Genomic DNA, 22,877 nt, shown 5'->3' with positions numbered 1-22,877 from the left:
CCACCACCACCACCACCACTACTACTACTACTACTACTACTACTACTACTACTACTACTACTACTACTACTACTACTACTACTACTACTACTACTACTACTACTACTACTACTACTACTACTACTACTACTACTACTACTACTACTACTACTACTACTACTACTACTACTACTATACTACTACTACTGCTACTACTACTACTACTACTACTACTACGACTACTACGACTACTACTACTACTACTACTACTACTACTACTACTACTACTACTACTACTACTACTACTATACTACTACTACTGCTACTATACTACTACTACTGCTACTACTTTACGACTTTACTACTATGATACTACTACTACTACTACTACTACTTCTACTGCTACTACTTTTTTCTATACTACTGCTACTAATAATAATAGCAACAGTTGATGATAATAGTGATGCTAATATATATATGTATGTATGATGTATATATAAATAAATAAATGAATAAATATATATATATTTCTCCCGCTTTCAGTATCTCATATGAATTTAAGTGTTAACAATTCGAACTAAATTTATGGAGATATATGATATGAATAGTAGTAGAACAACATGCATATGGAAGTGAAAAGGCTGTTGGAAGGAAGGAGAGGAATTGAAAGAGAAAAATCAAGAGAAAAGGGGGAGTGGAGGCAAATAAAAAGTAGGAGTGTCGGAAATCGTAGCATCGTTGACGTCACTACTCATTGATTATATCGCAAAGTGACCGGGACTTGACCGGAACAGCCGTCCAATCAGCGAACAGGGCTCCCCATCAATCGCCGGTCACTGACGTTCAGCCTTCTTTGTGTTTTGCCGGGTATGTTGAACGCGAACAGCGAGCCTACCATCATCAGGACACGGTATACGGAGCGATCGTAGGCTAGCAAGTGAGAGAGCTTGAGAATAACCATCGCCAGCGACTCGACTGTACACGCGCAGTAGTTCCCATACCCATTTATTGAGGAGGACCGTTCGCCAATTCACAGTAGTATTGGGCCTTTTTAGTTGAAGGTTTTAGTAGCCTATAGGAAAAAAAATGGATCCATCAAGCCAGCAAAACGCGAGTACACACGATGCAGATGGGAATCATGATCCAGGGTAAGTATGGATTGTTGTGAAAATGTTGAAATTCGGAAATAAAGTGGCTCAAACGTGGAGGAATTGAGCTGGTTTTGTCTCCCAGCTATCGCCCGATCTCTCTCGTGTCGAAAGCGCTACACAACAGCTGGTTTACGTTGACAATGGAATGCCCATACACGTTGCATCAAGCGAGAATTTCCCCTGCGATCGCCTACACTTGTTTTGGATTATGAATTAATTATTCATGCATACGATGATGGATATATATCTTATGAATTGGATATTACAGATGACTATTCTCTTATCTCTTTCACAGGAAAATGTTTGTCGGAGGACTTAGCTGGGATACAAGCACAGGTAAGGGTGTTATCATGGATAAGGAAATATGTACTACCCTCGTAGTATATAGTCTATTTTTCATTCATACCACAGCATACTCAATGCAATAATAACATTGAATTGGAGTAGCCACGTTTACATGAAATATAGAAAAACTGTTTGGTTGATTTTTCCTTCCATTTTATTTTCAAAATTGCTAGAAATATTTATTGCAATTCATTTTCGTGAAATTTATTTCTAACAAATTATTCCCTGGATAAATATATATATATATATATATATGCCTAGATGAATGTCAAGGCCTATACCGGACGTAGTCATTTTCATGCATGTCAAAACAGAAAAGATGATAAATGTCTTTGGAATGTTGAAAAAAAAAATGTTTTGCAGCAAAAGTATAAACTGCTTTACCTTGGCTTGACAGAACCCTCGTTCCACATATTATACATAATCTAGTATATTTACATCATTATGCATTATTACCTTTATAAGTAAAGTGTGATGTTTGAAGATGAAATAATGATTGTGGAATATAATAGATAGGGTCTTTTTGATTAAGACAATGATCAAATATACTTGCATTAAAACTAAATATATTGTTACAATGTTTATTAATGCAGTTGTAAGCCTATGTATATTGTCACTTGTTTAAAGTCAGATCAGACTCTTTAAGTAAGTAAAAAGTAACTAGTAATAGGCCTACTCCCTGAAGATGCTTTTTGAAATATTATGTGAATAATATGAACTTGTGAAAAATGAATGTATGAAATAAAAATTATGCTAAGGTATTTAATTGATCATTATTTTGAAAGTACACTTGCATTCAGACCCAAGCAAAGAAGTCAGAGCACTGTATTGAACAAGCACTGACCTTTATCCCAAGCTAGTCAATGAAATATGATTCTTTCGTATGTTGGGTGCATAAAATGAGATTCGGAACCAAGAAAGGATGTGTGTATAGTCCTGCTAAGATGACAGGCCATCTGGCAAGTTATTTAGGGGCACTACGGAAAATGCTAACTTACAAATTTCTACTGTGAATTGGAATTTGATCATGTGGCAAAGACGAGTACTATATTTAACCCTTATAGAGGAAGTATTAAAATATTGCTATAGTGCATTTTTTTTCAGAAAGGACTAAGGCATACATGGACTTAGGGGTGCAATTATTTTATAAAAATGGAAGTTGAATATAGTTCACCATTTTCAATTTTTCATGTTTTGTTATCGAATTAAAATGTTACAATGGCATTAAAAGCCTAAAAGGATGAATAAACTCATTACTATCCTACCTACATGCACACGCTTTGCAGTATGTGATGAACTCTGCCGAAAATACACCCATTCTCTGCTGCTCTGCAGATATGTTACGATTTTAACATTTATCTTTGTTTGGAAAAAGATAAGTAAATAAAACTATATGTATGTGTGTCAGGCCTGATTTGTGTTTTGGAAGAATGTTGTGTATAGCTCCCCATTTCACTACCTAAATATTTCACTTTCCTAAGTATTACTTGACCCTGTACTTAGCTTGCATAAAGAAAAAGGTGTTAATATCAAATTGATTGCCGATATCAAGTTAAGATTTAAATGATTTTGATTTAAGTGTACAGCTGGTTATCCAGGCTTTTAACCAGGGTATTGCCTTCATGTACATGAATCTTCATTTGAACACAAAAATATACTATTCTGTAAAGAATGACCTCTGAAGTGTTTATATGTATGAAAAAAAGATTTGTGCCAAAATATTGTGGTAGAAAATTTGTAAATGCTAAGAAATTTACAAAACATTACACAGCCAGATGTGGGTCTCTTTTAATCAATATTTACAATACACAGCACACACACTTGCTAATCTGTGTTGGTGATCTTCAGTCAGTGGTAAATTTTCAGCTTAGATTTCTTGATTTTACAGATATAGGTTTACGTAATTAAAGTTAAACTATATCTAGATCTACCATGAAATGGTGACCAACTGACAATTAACCTTGATTTTAAAGACTTCATTTCATGAAATTGTTTCTTACAACTGCAGGTACTTATGCTTGCATTTTCTCTGTTAAACTCTAAACTAAACCCAGATTGTTGGGCAATGTGGTTCAATGTTGATGTATTTAAATCATTGATCATGTTTGATTTGAGTAAAATGCACAATTTATTGTAGACCCTAACTCAAGTTACCTTGGGCTCAATTGTTGTTAACTTTATGTTTTTGTGAGTTTCTATACCCTGTCAGGGATCCCTAAACTTTTCAATTTTAATTTTTTTACTCAAACCACTCCTAGTAATCCTTCTGTCTAATGATTATTTGTTTTTTTCCTGGGGGGGGGGAGTATCATTTTTCTTTTCTCAGACTGGTGATATGAGAAGAATCTTGGTTTATTGATTTCAATTATTTTGTTAAACTTTGTTAAATTGGTCATAAAATCATTTTGAGAGAGACTGGTGGTGAGCCCTAATAATAACCAAAAAATATTCTTCCATATTTTATTTTCAGATGGTCTAAGAAAGTATTTTGCTCAGTTTGGAGAGGTGAAAGAATGTGTCATCATGAGGGATACTACAACAAGAAAGTCCAGGTAGGGAAGAACCACTTAATTATACTAGATTTGCATAGACAACCTAGTTCCAGGGGCCCGGTTGCATAAAACTTTTGCCATAAAAAAATATCTGGCAAACAAAATTATGCCATTGAAAATTACATGTTAAATCACTCAATAAAATTTCCAGAGTTTTTTTATGGCAAAATTTTATGCAACTGGCCCCAGGAGATGATAAAAAGCAATGGAAACCCCCTAGAATGCTCAAATACAGTTAAGATTAAAATATCCAACTGGTCGACTGTTAATTAGGGTTATTACAGGGGGAATAGTAAAAAAATAAAAAATGTTCAGAATAAAGATCACAGATGTAGAGTGATGTGCGTTCTGCAGTTATAGCTGCTAGGGTGGATGGAATGAATGAGACACCAGTTTTAATTGCTGAATTAGATAGGGAATCAACAATTCAAAACTCTACAGGTGTTAATCCCCTTATTTTTTGGAGTGTGTAGGTTTGAATGCAGTAACGTGGAGGAGGGAGAGAGAGTGTGTGTTATAGTGCAAGCAAGGTGCGTTAATCTCTCTAATAGGGACACCTGCTAGTTGGAAAGGCTAATTGAGATAATCTTATGAATTATTGTATGAGCCAAGTCATTGCGGTTGGCTCTCATCCACGTTACCTTGATCAGGAGGGAAACAAGCTCTTATGGGCGGCAATCTATTGCCGATAATAGACCGTTTGAAAGGGGGAATGTTAGCCTGTATGACTTAGGAGGTGCTACACCTTACTGTTGCAATCAATTGCGAATATCACTTGCAAATTTTCAATTACTGTCCATAAATTTCAAATTAATGGAATAATTACTTATCAGTCGTCTTCTGTTGCTAGAAGTGGGCCATAAAAGACCTGCCATTATTCAATTGCAAAGTTTTTATTAATTATTGATTATTAGACATGACATTGACTTGCCATTGATCGCAAGTTTTTTGTGATTCGTTTTAAGTAACACTTTGGCATATAAAAAACAAAAAGAAATTCACAAATGCGTCCTTCAGACAACCAAAAAATGGTTAAAATATTTGTGTGGTATGCATGCATACAATGTTCTGTATTTGGAATGTGTAACACTGAAATATCATGATTTAAGAAATGAAATAAAACTTAAAATAGCTTGGTACCATACTTAGGATTTTTTACAGGGGGGGGCAAAATCGTCCGCAAAAAAAGGTCCTCAACAGGATATAGAGGAAATTTCACAGCAGAAAAAAAATGACAAGCAAAAAAAAAAGGTCTTCAACTTCTCGTCAGGGGGGGGGGGGCAGGGATAGGTCTCTTGCATGGGTTGTGACTCGTCAAGGGGGCAGTCTGCCCTTCCCCCCTTGGTACGCTAGTGAATAGCTGAATAACAGTATAAGACTTATTTACTTGGCCATCCACGTCACTGCCATATGACATTTTCATACTCAAACATTTCTGTGAATGAACTTAACTTTGAAATGCAGACTTTGAACAGAGATATTGTACAGTCATTGTTGCCATGTTTTTAGTCATGAATCAGTGGAACACCATCGTGTAGGCTCATTCAACCCGCACTAAATCTATAAAAAAATACTTTATTCGCCCTTCCCCAAACAGGATACTGTATTGAATGCCGGAGGCATTAAATGCAAATCATAGATTGGGTTTCCCATTTTTAACATCATTTTACAAGGTACATTGTATTCAGGCGACATTGATCATACATATGTGTGGAACTTAGCCAGGAAGACATTAAATCAATATACCAACTTATATTTCATTTCCCATGGAGGTAGGCTGTCAAAATCAGCCAAGATTCAAAATCTTGTCCAAAATTGAGAAGCAACAGTATATTTGAACTTCATTTTGACCAGGCTGTGTCTTCATTTTAATGTTATCAAAATACTATATCAGTAGATGTGTGTAAACTTGTTGATAATACCGGTACTCGTATTTAAAGGTCTTCTGCTTGAATCTGATGTTTGTGTATATTGCCCTGATGAGAATGCTTTGATGATTTTAAAATCAAATCAAGGATTAAATCAAATCATGATAACTATCTAGGGACGGAATGACACCCACTCACAAATCATGCCTTGCATATACCTCGCGAGTCCATTTCATTAAACAAAGAATAAGTATGGAATGCTATTTTTTGCCCTCCACTGGTCTGGAAATATCGTGATTGTAGAGCTTTCAAAAGCATTTTTTATTTTGTACTTGATGTGAATTCAATGTAGTAATGCAGCCATACAAGTGTTCACAGTTATCTATTGATTAATCCATTCTCACCATATAGCTTCATTGTGATAATAACATACAAGGGTTTGTGGCCCGTTATACAGTGGAAGGTTATTGGAGATTAGCTAATGAGATAGGTGTGTGTTTGTGTGCAATTTTAAATCTTGTCTGGAAGTAATTGCTCTAGTTTCCCAGCCTGATCTTGCATTCGTGAACCAATGGAAGCTTATTAAATAGTAAAGGAGAATGGATTGAAAGAGATTAGGGCCTGAGTTTCTCAGTGCTTCAAAAATTGTTATTAATAATTTAAACAAAACACAAGAATGAAGAATTTAGTGATGAATATGCTCTTGTATCAAATTCAACACTTGAGTATAAGGTCCATGGTTGATTGCTTGTGTCAAACTACTTTAGCGAGCAATTTGTTAGTAATGACCATTTTAAATTTCAAATTATTAATAATCTGCTATCTATATACATTCTGCTTTGCTTAATAATTTGTTTGTAAAGGGAATCCAAATTTATATTCCAGGTTACTATTAGAAATAAAATTCATGATAGTTTACTACATGGTTATCTACTCTGTTCACAGAGATTTATGTTTATAATGTTTGAACAATATACTGTCAGTACATGTTTATAAGCAGATAAAGGCTCCTTTGCTCATATAATTGCACAAAAGAAGTAGACCTTATTTGGGATTCCCCCAATTCCCCTAAATAGTGGGTTGGGTTGATAGACTCAAGGCTGATACATGTACATGTAGGCCTTTTCAGTTGATGAGATTGGAAAAGTACAGTACTTAAAGCCTACATATTTTTTCTGTGATATATGTAGGCCTAAGCATTATTTATAAAGCAACATTCAACATACATGTTGAATGACACGTACATGTATGGTAGATTACAATTGCTGACAAGTACACATAATAAAAAAGATGCATACTGTTAGGTTCGAACTTGCGAAAAGTTCCATTGTCATAGGTAAGGATGAATTAGGGACCCCTGAATTCTGATAACAACGGTCACTTTCAATAGAAGTATATAGAGCTGATGCTATCTGAACAATTTTTTTCAATCAACATTATAAATTTTGTCTTAAATGATGATGACTTCATACAGGACATATGAAAGGTAAACACTAAAACAATACTGATGTTTGCCTGATTGTGTAAGAATAGGTTGCAAATCTTAAAATCACTTAGTAACTGAATATTGGTCTTCAGTTGATAGTTACCATTCTTAACTCAGCATGTAATTTTTTGTACATGTATGTAATTCTAACTTCGTAAATATTTAAGGCAAAAAGAAGCTGCTGAAAACTGCTTCGTAAATATTTCTATCAAATCAACATGCTTGTAAGGTTCTTAAATAATACTTAAAATACATACTACTTATATAGTGCTTTTCCCATAGGGCCCAAAGCGCTTACATTGCATTATTGGAAATAATATTAGTGTGGAAGTAGAATGATCATTCAAAAACTTAAAAAAACATACAGACTTTTATCATTGATCAATTTGATTATAACCCACTGAACTGATACATTTTTTGTTTATTTCTATACTTTACCATAACTTGACAATGATGAGTGAAATTTGGCACAAGTGAGCAAATTTGACAACAATGAGCAAAGTGTGAGACAAATGTCCGATGGCAGTGTATGTTTTTATATTGTCGTGCTCGCTTCCCAGTGGCCAGTGTACCCGACTCCTGTCCCATACATGTAATACATGTAGGGCTACATTGCAATCAAGAACTAGAAAGGCAACCCAAATGTATGTCTATAGGCCTACAATGTATGTGAGAAACGATATCGGTCAGATGATGAATTACTGACTATAGGCCTATAGTTCATGTATGTTTGGTGTACAGAGAATTCCATCATGTGACAACCCTGTGAAATGTATGTAGTGATGGGAGTGGGGGTGATGATGATATTGCCAATGTGGGTTGTGCTGTAACTAGATGTGGAGGTGATCAATAATATTGGAGGTGGGTTAGAAGTGGTTCTCGAGTGCAAGTCAAAAGGGGCAAAGTTGAAGAGGACACTTCTTCAGTTCAATTATCAACCTAAACCCTCTCCCCAACCAATATTGGGCCAGGCCTCACAATAGCAGGGGGATGGCTCTGAATGGCACCCTCTCTGGGAGTAAATGCTTATTACCTTATACAGTGTAATTGGCTTGGGCTAATGAGTGATAGAAAGAGTTGGAGCTTAGTCACAGGATTGGTCAACAAAAACGACAAACAGAGTGCTAAAAAGAGAGTCAACAAACGTGTTGGGTCCTTGGATTGAGCAAAGACTGCATGGGACTAGAGCTAAAAGCTCTCTTTTGTCAAACCATTAGAGGGGAGGGGAATGGTTTAGGTGGTGGTGTGAGAGGAGGGGGGGGGGGGGATGAGGGAGAGAGATTCAGATAGGGGTGAGGTAGTGTGTGAATCAACTGGGAGATTGTAAAGTCAGTTTGATATGTTTGTCCTATTCCTCTTTGGCGGGAGAAAGAACGTTCTATTGCTCAGCAACATGTTTACATTGGCCCTCCTGCATACATGTGCCTTTACATAAGACCTCCAACATTTGATGCAATGTGTAGTGTAGTATTATCCAGAAGAGAAGAAGACACTCAACTGGTCTCGTGTGTTTGTTGCATTGGGGGAGTTCTTGTAATACTAAGATATCACCAACAATTTGTTCTGTGCATAGACCCATGTATGGCTATAATTGGTAAACTGTGGTATGAATAGAACTGTTTGCAAACTTGTAAATCTTTCTTTAACAACCTCATTCTCCACTTGTAAGGAGTCAGAAATATAAATATTCCAGCTTTTAGGGTGCATTAGCCAAACTTAAAAGCTTTGTAATATTGTACTTCTAGAGGTGCATAAGTATGGGATGTGCACGAGTATAAATGCTATTGATGATACATGTATCTGTATTATCAAGGAGCTTGTTGGAAGCTCCTGGGTATTATGTAGTTCACATTTTTCTGATTTTTTAAACAGACTCCTACACACATAATCTCACATCTCTCCAACACAAAGGCCTATCATTCTTTTCATTTGCTTGTAGGGTTAATTTCTCCCTTTTCTACATTTGCGTAAGGCGCACAAGCAATCGGGCAACTAACCATCATTGTGTTACATGTACAAACATCAAGGAGAAATGAATAGTAGTCCTTGGGTGTTTCATACCCACCTGATAACAAAAATAAGTGGTATTTTGCTAATGTGAAACTTAGTACTTGGAATATTGAGGAATACCCACAAAATACTAATTCCATAGATAGCTTAGATTAGGAGAAAATTATCAGGGAACAGGGATTCTTGAGAGGTGGCATGTGATGTAGTTGAAAGCAAAAATAACATACATATGAAGCTACATATGTTGAGGAGTGTTTATTTCATTGCTTATAACTTCTTTTTATGAAAATGTATTGAAAGTGTTGTTTCAGGCTCACCTTTGTTATGGTCAAGGCTAGTGTAAATTTTAGATGTAGATACGAAGTATCTGTATTTTGAGGCCTGTTGTGTCCACCCCACCCCACCCCATAAAAGACTTGATCATGGTAATGTTGCCATAATCACAGTAGTAGCTGCCCTGGTAACAGGACAAAACAGCCAACAACAACAACAATAACAAAATGTTTCCATTATAATATTAACCATATGCCTAATTAGGAGAACTTGATCAAGGATTCTTGAAAGGTTGCAGGTAACATTATCTTCTGCTGACAAGCAAAACCACCAAAAATTAAGGTTTCCATTATAATTATTCATAAATCTTGATGTAAACAGCCTCCCTTAACGAGTTCTCTTCATTTTCATGATGATGCAGATGTGAAAGAACCCCTTGTTTAAACACACACACACACCTGAAGAGTTTTAGTTCCGTGTTGGTTATATTTCCTCCTGAGGCTCTTCGATGTACATTCATTCTCCTCTGATCCTCTTTATTATTATGATTAATAAAGGAGCCAGCTTACCTCAAGCTTGATATTTAATGTTCATCTTCTGACAAGGAAAGCATGAATAAAGAGACCTATCATACTCATAGGAGGCTGCTTTATCAAAGATAATAAACATAAAGTATTTATTTTTTTTTATTCATCTAATTGGATAATAGTTTTTTTGTATTTGGCTTATACATGTGATATTCATTTGATTGCACCGTAGAATTGTTCAAGATTTTGTTCGAATTTAGATTCACTTATTCTTGTTATCAGTTAATTGTTTATCATTATCAGTCAGTTGATATTTAATTTGACTCTTTTTGAGTAATTCAGCTCGTTCATCATCCATCCATTTTGCCTATCCATCTGTGTTTTCAAGTGTCTGTACATGTATGCTTGTCCACCAATTCATAAATTGATTAATGAATTCATTCATTCATTCATTTGATTAGGCTATTTCTCTATTGTATTCATTCAGTTAACATACATGATCATTGATTTATATTTTTGAATGTAAATCTAAAAAAGAACCCACAAACATTTGAGAAGAGAAAGTTGTTTAGCAGATGAATATTTATGCTATGCTCTCCTTTATTTCTAAGAAATCATGTTACATTATTGGGTCAAAGAATTTTGAGCCAGCAATTGGAGGTGATGAATCTTTGCATAATAACACAAAGCAATGTCAAAAACTTCCTGTTGCTTAGTTGATTATTAATCTTGTCAGACCGAACAACAAATAACAAAGCCTTGTTATCAGCGTAATCAATTAGACAAAACAAAAATTTTACACACTCATGTACATGTGTACATGTAGGCCCTCACATGGCTACATTCTATACAAATGGTTCTCCATTTCCTGAATAGCAAAAATAATAACAGGGCCCAATGGAGAACAGTTTTCAGAAATTAAGTGGCTTCCCTGGGTAATTTCTTATTATTATTATTAATTCAGCCAGACAAAAATGTGAAATTTTTTTTCACCTGCAATAATTTTATACTGTAAATAATGAATGAAAGAGAAGAGTATTTTTGAAATAGCAGTTGTTAATCCTAAAGATCACAACTGAAACGAACATAATTATCATGAACTTGTTCACCGCTGTTCATTGCTAGGAGTTCTTTGTCTTCATCAGGCTCATAATAAATCTATTGCTGGTAATTTACCATTGACTAGCATAAAGTTTTGGTTTCGTGTTTGTTAACCTCTAATGAGAGAAAACAATACAGCTGTGATGATCATTAATTTAATTTCTTTTGAAAAATAAATGGCCGTTTCAAAGCTCTGTTAATACATCTTGATAAGCTTTGAACATCAAAAGTGCATTAAAAAATAGAATGTTCTTATCTTCAAAAGTGTATTGGTACAGTATTTGGTAAACTTTTTTGGGTGATACTTTGATTCATATTCAAAAGAAAGGGTTCAGTTACTGATAAAAGTAATAATGAAAAAGACTGAAAACTTAATTATTTATTTCCATAATTTTTGTGGATTTCTATTTTTATATAAAAATTGAGGATCAAATATTAAGAAAACAGATAGACTAGAGAGTGTGGACATAATGGAAATGTTTCTGGTCTTTTCACAAACGGGATGATACAGGTTATAAGAATTTAGAATTATAGGCAAATGAAGAGAATAGCAATGGAAATGTTATGGGGGGGGGGGGGGGCTGTTCCGCCTGTTCGGTGTAGAAATATAATCCATCCTCAATTGATCACAGATTTCTACACAGCAAAAACTGTGGTGTTAACCGGTGTACATAGAGGACCACGCCAGTTCTTTTACACAGGTGTTAAATTGGTGGTGTTAGTTTTACACCTATAGGTGTTATTACACTGTACAACACCTTTGGTTGTTTCATTTACACTCTTTGGTGTTATGTTCAATCTCTAGGGTGTAATTTTAACACCTCAGGGTGTGGTCCTCTATTAACACCAATTGGTGTCAGTTTTAACACCACAGTTTTTACAGTGTATAAATGTTACAGCTGTATACATGTAAGCTTGATTGTACTTTTGATGTGGTACATGCAAATGTTTAGTTAAACTGTGTCATGGAGCATTAACGGGTTAAAAGGCTTTTAGCACTGGTCAGGAAGAGAGCTATTGAACTTCTTGTTATTCTGATTAAGAGTATACTTCTCTCTAATTAATTGCCAGGCAGGTGCCAATAGGTTTATAGGTCAGAATGGGCCATCTAATCTCATTAGTCTTTCTCGCTTGTCTCGAATCTAACCGGCTGAGTATAGATCTAGTCATACATGGTCATACACTTACTAGTTGTCGATCAATTACCAAAAGCTTTGTCTTTTTTGTCATTTGTCAAGTGCATGAAGGAGGAGAGTTGAATTTCAATAGTTTTATTTTTTAGGGAGGTGGGGATGGGGAATATTGGGATTTGGGATGCGGAATCATCCATGATATGTAGATAGCAAAAAAAGAATAATAAAGAATAAGATTCATGAAAGTCAGCTTAAACTACAGTACGTGATACTCATGCAAGTGTTTATTACTATTATAATTCATTAACTTATGTTGTGCATGAACATTATAAAATGGGAGGTCTTAGGGTAAATAGACATCCATATTATATTTACCTTTAAAATCTACAATAAATTGTGAAATCAAGAAAGGTTTATCTTGACCTTACTTCAGTATTTATTTATGTAGGCTGAGATTTATCAAAATTAGATCTCCAAGTTTGAACACAATATACATGTATGAGGTCACCACTTTCGAAACTTATAATATGCTCTTTTTATGCTTGGTGGACCTTCTTAAGTACATAGCATTGATGTAATAAGTGGAGGAATTCAACCCATTGAATGAAATTGTGACAATTTCTGTAATTCTGCAATCATAATGTTGCCTACATGTAAGTTGTTTGGCCATGTCCTTCATGTATTTCAAGACGTGACGGTGATCCAACTCTTGTCGATGGTCGTCACTCCCTTGCTTCCACACTCACTCTGACAAGCCACAGGAAGTTGTGCTTGCCATTGATAAACCTGGCGGTGTGGGCTCTCTTTTTTTTACCCAACTGGCTGCCATACTGCTCACCCGATGGCCAGAACCCAGTGGGAAATCGGAGGTTCCATGGGGAGATTTCAGCTTCAACCTCCATCTTCCCTGGCTTAATAGACAGATGGATAGTTGGGTAGATGTGCAGAGACGTGTCGACTCCGTTGTGAATACTGATCCGCTCGACTTGCATGAAGAAATGGAGCAAATACTTCCACACATTGCATATTAAAGGATCCATGATTTTTCCCCAACATAGTTTCCGTAATGGACGTGCTTTGTAGTTTCTGTAACCTCCATTTAGATAGGACTTTTGTTTTATCAGTGCAACAACAATTTTTGGTATAGGCCTCCACCCATTAATCTGACTTTCTGCTTTAATTTTTTTGGCTCCTTGAAAAATAAGTAAAATTTTGGTATTACATGTAAATACACATGTAGATACATGATAATTTTACTGAAAATTATAGAGATGTCAAAATAGTTGTGTCACGTGATTGAGATTATTGTAGTCTTACCTGTTGCAACGCCAGTTGTAGCCTACATGTACATGTAGAAAGAATTAGATTCAGTAAATTGAATAAACTTTGTGTCAGTGTCTTCCTAGTTTTCATGCTCATTGAAACAGTAAAAACAAAGCAAATGATTTAATGATAAATCCTTTGGTAAACTGTCAGGGTTCAATGCCAAACTGAGGACTGTTGCGACAGGGAAATAAATATACAAGTAGAGAAATCCAAGGCAGACGTGTACACGTGGAATTATCTGTGGAATGTAAGTAACAACATGCTTGTCATCGAGGCTATGTCTTGAATGTTGTAGCAATGTTTTGATTGCCCCAGGCAACTGTCAACTACATTAATGAACCAGTGTAAGTTACATATGTATTAAATTGTCACATATGTTAGATAAATAATGTCATTCTGGGAATACCTTGGCTCCCTTTTTCCTTCTTCCTTAAAGGACAATTCAGCCTCCCTAAATGTTAATTTGAATAAAAAGATAAAAATTCAACAAGCATAACACTGAAATTTTCATCAAAATCTGATGTTAAATAATACAGTTATAGCATTTTAAAATTTCGCTTATTTTTCACAGAACAGTTATATGCACAAGTCAGTGATATGCAAATGAGAGAGTCGATGTTCCTCATTCACTATAATTTTCTTCTTTTTGGTTTGAAATTTCAATTTTTACTGATGTGACAATAAGAACCAACTGACTGAAGCATAAAATATTGAACATTGGTATTTCCATATGTTTAGGGAGGAAGAAAACTTTGTTTCACAGGATAATGAAGAAAAAATTAGAATATTTCATTTAATTAGATACAAAAGAAATAGTGAGTGGGTGACGTCATCGGTCACCTCATTTGCATACTTACCAGGATAACTGTTGAGTGAAATTAAGAGAAGCTTTTAAAAGTCGTAACTTTCTCATTTTACATCCGATTTCCATGAAATTTTCAGCATTATGCTTTTTGAATTTTTCTCTCTATATTCAAATGCACTTTTTGTTGGGGTGGACTTGTCCTTTAAAGATAAACATTTTCATGCCTTCAGTAAGATCTGATACATGGTATTATACAAATGCAGCAATAGATGGGTGATAACTTTCCACCAAGGTACATGTACATGTAAAACCTTTGCAAGTCAACAGCTGTCAATAATCTGCTGTGTACGAGCTATGGGATATTTCCATGGTGTTGTTTGAATTGAAATAATATTGGACAATTTGAAAATAAAACCAAAACCAATAGCTTTGCAATTTCATCTCTCATCTTTTTAGGTATGAATTTCATGAAAGCCTCTTTCATTTTCAGAATGATCCTGGTCAATTTAAGATAGACATTACATTCCTGTTATAGGGATATTGAATGGGAATCTGTTCACTTAAATTGCTTTGTAGGTTAGCGTCAGGTTAAAAGTAAAAGTATATTCCTAGATAGAGCAACATACTTTAAATTTGACACAACAAAATTGAACAAATCATATATACTATGTTATACATGTGTGTAGGCCTATATTACTAACTTAATAGTGATCACAAAGAAAATGATTAAGTTTCCAGGAATAATTTGGATGTATTTTAGAAACAAAGCTTGATAGAAAACCGCTTTGTCATTTCAAATGTGCTATTAAGTACCTGATATTTGGCTGCGTAGATCACAAGTCACTATGATTTGGGTTCAAGTTATAGCACTAACTCCACGGATGCTATATACTACAGCAAGCACGCATTTAGAGTTCCTTGTACTCGTATACATTTACACGTGTGAAAGTGATTATCACGGAGCTGTCATCCTAGGTCCAACTTGGTATTTTCTCTCCTTACTCTTCCAACAAACAGGCCAGTGTTCTATAAAGCCTCGTTAGGTGCTAGCCTCAAATCAAGGATTTCTTGTTGCATTTTAGTGCTAGCCTTAACTCAAGCCTTATTTCCTATGTTTGTATTTGTATGTAACTGCAGTAGCTACTGTATTTCTTCTTTGATATCATTTAGCATACAGGGAATATTCTGTTAAGAACCATCTAGAAACATGAATTTATATTTGACGATATTCTAAGAGAATCTGTTCGTGATTTCTTTTAGATTGGGGTAGAATTGAAAAGACTGCAATGGAGGCTACATACATCTACTCATCTAGAACCTCCATCATGTATGCACAGTACATCTGCACAGGAGTGTGCATGTTTATGAGATCTACTGGAGATGTACAGAGCCCGGGGGGGGGGGGGGCACTCAGTATAAAATGCGTGTTGGGTATGTGCTGCGGAGGGGACCCCCATATTTACACTCATATTTCTGTTCCAAGGCATACCATTTTTATCTTATTGAGAAAACGAACAAAGAAAGCCGCTCCAAAGCATAGCATTTTTTTCTTATCGAGAAAAAAGAAAGAAATCCGTTCCAAGGCTTTGCATATTTTTCGTTACGCCAATCCGGCCGCATTGATCCATTACAATGAGCTGCAATTTTCGTGAAAAGCGGCCGCATAGCGCTTTCCGTCCATTGCCTCTGCATTGACTCTGCAAACATGTACATGTATGCCGGTTCCATAGGGATGCATACGCACTCACATGCAGGCGACCTGTTCCAAGGACATTTGTAGCTCCAAAGCCCATTCCGAGGACCCTCGTTTTTACATTAAGCCCGCTCCAGAGCCCCCGTTTTTTGTCTCTCGCCTGCGGCACATACCTACCACTTTTTTGGTCGAGTACCCCCCCCCCCCGGTACAGAGCAAAAGAATGGACTGCATGGATTGATGGAATATGGATAGATAGGTGCACATCAATAGATGGATACATGTAAGCCTAGATAGATTGATTGATAACTAGATGTATCAAAAAGAATCAGGGTACAAAAGATGCAGGCCTACAATGTACAGATTGAAGGTCTATCCAGGTACAGGAAGGTTTCATAGCAGAGATGGAAAAAAAAGGAAAATAGTGTTCAAGAATGTTGAGATACAGGGTGGAGGACAATCGAGAGATACATCAAAGACCCAGGAGGAATCAGAGGGAGAGAGAGATTGAGAGAGGGGGATGGAGAGCAAAGGGGGGGGGGTGCTGGAATGCATAGTGCACCTTACCTCTTGCAATTGAAATCACTGATCTTGTGAAGTACTGTAGCACGGCAAGATCCATGCAGCAATATGGGGAACATGAGATTCTGATAGTAGCGGGGGTAACGACTATGACATGACGACTGATGAATTATTATGCACCGAGTTAAAGCCCCTGATATGCACCGGGGATTCTCGTTTGCGGTGAACGCAACCAGAAATCAATATCGATCGTTCTTTTATTCAAGGTTGTCTCTAGGTAAAAGTGAAAAGAATTTCCTGTATCAATATCATATTTTTAATTTTAGCAGAAGTTCTGGTACACTGCTTTTATTTGCAGCACAATTAGAATTATTGTGCTTGTGTGTTAACTGTTAACAGATGTTAAATATAAGAGCACATTTTTTGTTCATATATTCACGCTGTGTGTGTATGCTTGCTGTAGGCCTTATGGTATGTGATTATCAAGGATTTTACATGCTGTATTGTAATTGGGCTTAATTAAAAAAAGGGAATGCATGGAATTAATAAAAAAGAGCAGAGTACATTCAATGCATTGAAGTCATGGTAGGGATTAAATACAGTTTTACACTCTGTTCAGAATGGGTGTGTGCTATGATGCAACCTTTCGCTCTTAAAGGTCAAGTCCACCTCAGAAAAATGTTGATTTGAATCAATAGAGAAAATAAGACAAGCATAATGCTGAAAATTTCATCAGATTCGGATGTAAAGTAAGAAAGTTATGACATTTCAAAGTTTCGCTTCTTTTTAACAAATATTTATATGAACGAGCCAGTTTCATCCAAATGAGTCGGTGATGTCACTCACTCACTATTTTTTTTTTATTGTTTGCATTAGACAATATTTCAATTTTTACGAATTTGATGATTAGGACCTCCTTGCCTGAAGCACAAAATGTTAAAATAATGGAATTCCACATGTTCAGGGAGGAATGAAACTTCATTTCACATGACATTGACGAGAAAATAGAAATATTTCATATAATGAAATATAAAAGAAATAGGGAGTGAGTGATGTCATCAGTTCGTCATTTGCATACCGAGCCAGATGTGCATATAAATGTTTTGTGAAATGAAGCGAAACTTTAAAATGCCATAATTTTCTTATTTTACATCTGATTTTGATGAAATTTTCAGTGTTATGCTTGTTGAATTTTTCTCTTTTTATTCAAATCAAGTTTTTGTTGGGGTGGACTTGTCCTTTAAACTTCCCTAGGCTATTAAAGAAAGAAATAAATGTGTTTTGTCACTGTGTGGAATACATCTATGTATATTGTGAAAAGGGTCATGTTTTGCATTTTTGCAATTGGTTTTTTCATTTTCATTCAGTTATAGATGAATTTCTATCAGATTTTGTCCCTATTTTTAAAAAATAGGTAAAAACTTAGTCAATCACCAAGATTTTTTTGGGAGGGGGGGGGGGTATAATTTTGAATGAACCTTTTCATTACCGTAACACTTTTAAGCATGAACTGACCTGGCAACATGCTGTCATGTAAAAGTAAAAATGAAAAGATAATTATTAGTGATTTGGGAAATAATGAAATCTATAATGTGTTGCATATTTCATATTCTTTAAACAGCATTTTCTGTGTGTATAGTATTGGTGATATACAATCAGTTATTGAAGCAAACCCGTAAAGTGACTTAATCCTATTAAAATAGAATTACAGTTATATACAAATACATTTTTATGATTTCTCTGTGTACTTAATTTAATAGTGGCATTCAGTCATTCCAAATCCAATGCCTGAATTGCCTATTTGTAGCCTACTATATATTCAGCAAATAAAATTTAGAACAGTAGATTTAAACACATCAACAGTGTAAGCCTAAACATGACTAAATCCTTTTATCATAGCACAAGTTTTATTATTTCATACAAGTACATTTGTATGATTGAGGGCTTTGCTGCCGATCCCTCTTTTGGAGACTCCCCTCAGTGACTTCCAATAATTTAAACGATGTTGTAATAAGAGGATGATAAAGAGGATTAATCTCATCTGTGGATTCAAATCCAGAGATTGAATGGAAGTTATAGGCTGTAATAGAGGCAGAGTTTGAAGTGAATCTCAATTAATTGCATTCAGTATTCTTGTAATGTAAGGTGATTTCAGACCGCCTGATTGGGAAATTTGTCCTGACCTACACTGATTAGAAAATACCAGTTTATTTTGGCAGTATGAAAGCAAATTATGTGTAATTTCCCCAAAAGAAAATACCCAATATATATTACTTGTCAAAGTTACAAGAACTTTCGTGGGGATTTTTCCAAGGTCGCTGGTATTTTGGCAGTGTGAAAGCAAATTAATATGGGAACTTTTTAGCCTAGCATGTAGTTGGGCATGGGTGCTATGGGTGGCTGCTGAGCTAGCGATTTTGAATCTCACGCCTTGCCTGCTTATCAGACCGTACTGCGCATGCTCTTGCTGATAGAACTCCCCCCCCCCCCCGAAGGATACGGAATGTTTCAGGGTGGTGTGAATGCGAAAAATGATTAAAGGGTACTTTTGAGCCTGAAAAGGTTCTTGTAATTTAACAGGGATTCTTGTAATCGAGGTGGTTTGAAACCTACTACAGTCTCGGGCCCAAATGGGGCATGCAACACTTGACACCTCCTCATTTGAGTGAAAATGTAACGGCTTCATTCAAACCAGACAGGTTTACATGCACTTTTTAGGGGGTCCCTCCCTATACATTTAGGATGAATGGGAGATGAAGAAATAGGTCGAATATACCATATTTTGTGCACTTGCCATCCTTTTGTAATAGAAAATGATATCGTAGGGGAGGAAAGTAGGACATCTGATGCATTGAAAGTACATTAAAGCATGTAAGAAGAATTAGCTTAGGAATTAATGTCTCTGTCAAGTGCGTTATGTTTCGCTCTCAGTGAACTGAATCTATGCAGGGGAACACCATGCCACCATGGCATAGCAACAAACTTGAAGAAAAGTAGGTCCAGTCATCATGTTTTGTAATGCACAGAATATTAAGTGAGATGAATAATATCGTATCTTGAGGCAAATTGCTCCTTTGCTAGAAGACTGTGAAGCAAGGCTGTATTGAAGGATATCTCCTGTCTGAAGCCTTCCTGTTGTAGAAACTATGAAAAATGAGTAAAAAATGTCGGTGGTGATTGTGAGAATCAGGATGATATTATAGAAATTAGTAGGTTACTTCTGAACAATAATATGAAAACACAGAAGATATCACCAGATAAGATTGCAGTGATGGCCTACACAACTACAACATCAAGGCAATCATTTTTCTGCTCTTATACCCTTATATGATCATTCACCATCAGGATATCTTTGATATCGTATCAGATGTGAATAGTGAGCGGTTGACCATTGCACTTGGCTAGCTACCTTTGTTCATGTGTAATCATGCAAGCTCCTTATTAGAACCAGGCATAAATTAAAGAGGAGGCAAGCGTTATCTGCCCCCTCCGTGACCTTCTCTGTTGTGTGTTGGGGACAAATCCTTGAATGAGCGAAAGTACACTGGTGATGGCCCTAATTCGTCTTATTCATCCCATTATGTAATTCATATTGGCTGGGTGTATGCTCTGCCAGGATGAGAGGTTCTGAAGTGTGTGTTATGGGGCGAGAGGATGAGTGAGGTAGGATGGGGAGATGGAAGGGGGGGGGGGGGGCAAAGGAATGGATGGAAAGGATTCTAGATTTGTGTAGAATTCTACACGCATTGATGTGGTCCTACTAGTACTAGAAACCTCTGTTTCATTTGGTGTACGTTGGTAGACATTCTTTGAGTCTTGATAGAGTTCTAGATCTATTCAAGGAGACAGCATTGAAAAGCAGGAGGATTGGATAGGCTTGGCATGATGATGGTAGAGGGTCTTCGGTAGTTGAGAGTGAAAGAGAGAGAGGGATGAGGGAGGGGTGGATGGGGGGGGGGGAGATAACGTAATAAGTGGAAGGGGGAACCCCAGAAGCTGATGTTCCACACACCAAGAGTACATCCCTGGGCCGACTGACGGTCTCTCTCTCTCCCGCATGATTCATCAAACCCGTGGGCAATCCAAAGGAAAGATTATATTTCATCGGCAGCATAATATATCACATTAATTATAACTCACATCTGCACTTTGCCCGAAGCCTTAGGGCCCCTTTGCCATCTCTCCATCTCTTTCTCTCTTTCCCCATCTCTTTCCATCCCTCCCTCATTCTTTTACTACCCCTCCCCCACACCCATCAATCTAAATGGTTGATGGCTACAGATAATGAATTTTCATCTGCATTCATTGCAGTTCTAATGGTTTTGACCAGTGTACATGGATGTGGTTTTCCATTGTGTGAAACTGATTGCTCATTGTCTGTTTACTTCGAGAAAAGTCAAGGGGAGTGAGAGAAATGAGAGAGAGGGAGACACAAAGAGTAAAACAGAGTAAGAGAGAGAGAGAAAGAGAGTGGAATAGAGAGATAGAGAGTGAGAATCAGACAGACAGGGCGGGATGAGCTCCGTCGATAATGTGTGAAGGAATATTGCGAAGCGTGTTTAAACAAATGCAGTGACCTGGATAAAATTTATTTCCTTTGGCGTGCATTTCTCTTACTCACTTTTTCGTCTGTTTTATTAATGAGCATAATAGCTGTCATATATCACTACTGAATTTGATAGTATATTATGAAGACGTCATCTCGTCTTATCAGGTCTACATGTATGCAGAGAATATGCTGTGACTCTCAACTTTTGTTTTTGAATCAGATGTAATAAAAAAAAATCCAAGAAATTGGTTGAAGAAATATAACGATTTAATTGCACTGTTAACACTGAGAGAAATTTTCCTTCCATTGTGGCTCATCACTTTTATTGACAGTCATTCAAACAAATTTATTGAAAAATTTTCGTTATTTAGTATATTTATAGTTTTAATACAAGAATGAAGTAATGTTTAGAACATTAGTTTTTAAATGTTCAAATATTCCAGTAAGAGTTTTGAATTCAAAATTAAATTTCTTTTCTTTATATTTTATTTCTTTACAGTAAATGATTTTGATTCTTGTAATGATAATGATGATGATAATCTAGATAAGGAATTAGAAAGAATAAAATATGTTGACCAGAGCTTATTTTACTAACAAAAAATCTAATCATTTACAATAAATCTTGCTTTTCTTGAATATTCCTATTTAAAGGGGCTGGGGCTTTGGTAGCAATATTCTAATGATTTATTAAATAGGTGATAAAGTTGATTGATAATGTAATCTTTGTTTGTTTTCGCAGGGGTTTTGGCTTTGTTACATTCAGTGATCCTGCTAATGTAGAGAAAGTTATACAGAGAGGAGCTCATGAAGTAGACAAGAAGAAGGTAAGCTTTGTTGCTTAGCAACCAGAATGATAAAATACAAGGACACTTACCTCGTTGGAAGAACTCGTGCAGGTGTTCATTTGCTTCTGAATGTTGTTAAACCATTGAAAGTTTGAACAAAAAAATGCTTTGAAATGATGAAAGATTATGAATCACAAGGGATTGAAGACACTAAAATAGTTGCAAAATCAACAAAGTGGATTAATTTGAAGAGAATACGAATGGAAGTTAAAGATCTGAGTATTTATAGAATGTGGGGATATTTCTGTGTCTGGATAAGTACTCTGTCCCAGAAGAGTGCATTGACATTTTGTTGTCTTCATTGTTGAGTGGATTTTTATTCCTCTCAATTGCAACATTTTACTCATGAATTTAGATTTGGATTTAGTATGCATTTGAAAGAAATTGTTTTTATTAATTACTACAGACAAAGCAGGTCTTTGCGCTCATCTACTTCTGGCTACCTTGTTATTCCAAAAGTTTCAACAACTGGGGGGGGGGGGGGGGGAGATCGTTTGCTTTATATGCGTATCCTACTTTGTGAAAAAATACACCTATATCGAGACTTTTACAAATCTTTTGAAAACTCTTTTATGTAACTCTTAGCTCTTTATGCCCCTTAAGCACTCTACAGAGTGGATTTGGCGCTTTTCAAGTCACATTATTATAATATTATTCCATTTTGATAGAGACCTTGAAAATATTAATTATTTTCGGATGCCAGGAGTGTCAT

At 35.9% G+C, this 22,877-nt stretch overlaps 1 protein-coding gene across 1 annotated transcript; it reads left to right on the top strand.

Annotated features, from left to right (window-relative positions):
• Positions 1-799: 799 nt before the first annotated feature.
• Positions 800-22,233, top strand: LOC121408475 (RNA-binding protein Musashi homolog 2-like). The gene is made up of 4 exons (XM_041599955.1): positions 800-1,127; positions 1,426-1,466; positions 3,946-4,027; positions 22,060-22,233. Exons 1-4 carry the CDS (start codon positions 1,066-1,068, stop codon positions 22,160-22,162), a joined length of 288 nt encoding a protein of 95 aa, XP_041455889.1. The 5' UTR covers positions 800-1,065; the 3' UTR covers positions 22,163-22,233.
• Positions 22,234-22,877: the final 644 nt, after the last annotated feature.

Source organism: Lytechinus variegatus, chromosome 2 (genome assembly GCF_018143015.1).
Source record: "Lytechinus variegatus isolate NC3 chromosome 2, Lvar_3.0, whole genome shotgun sequence".
NCBI lineage: Eukaryota > Metazoa > Echinodermata > Echinoidea > Temnopleuroida > Toxopneustidae > Lytechinus > Lytechinus variegatus.
Note: the sequence above shows the minus strand (reverse complement) of the source record. Positions and strands in the feature narration are given on the sequence as shown.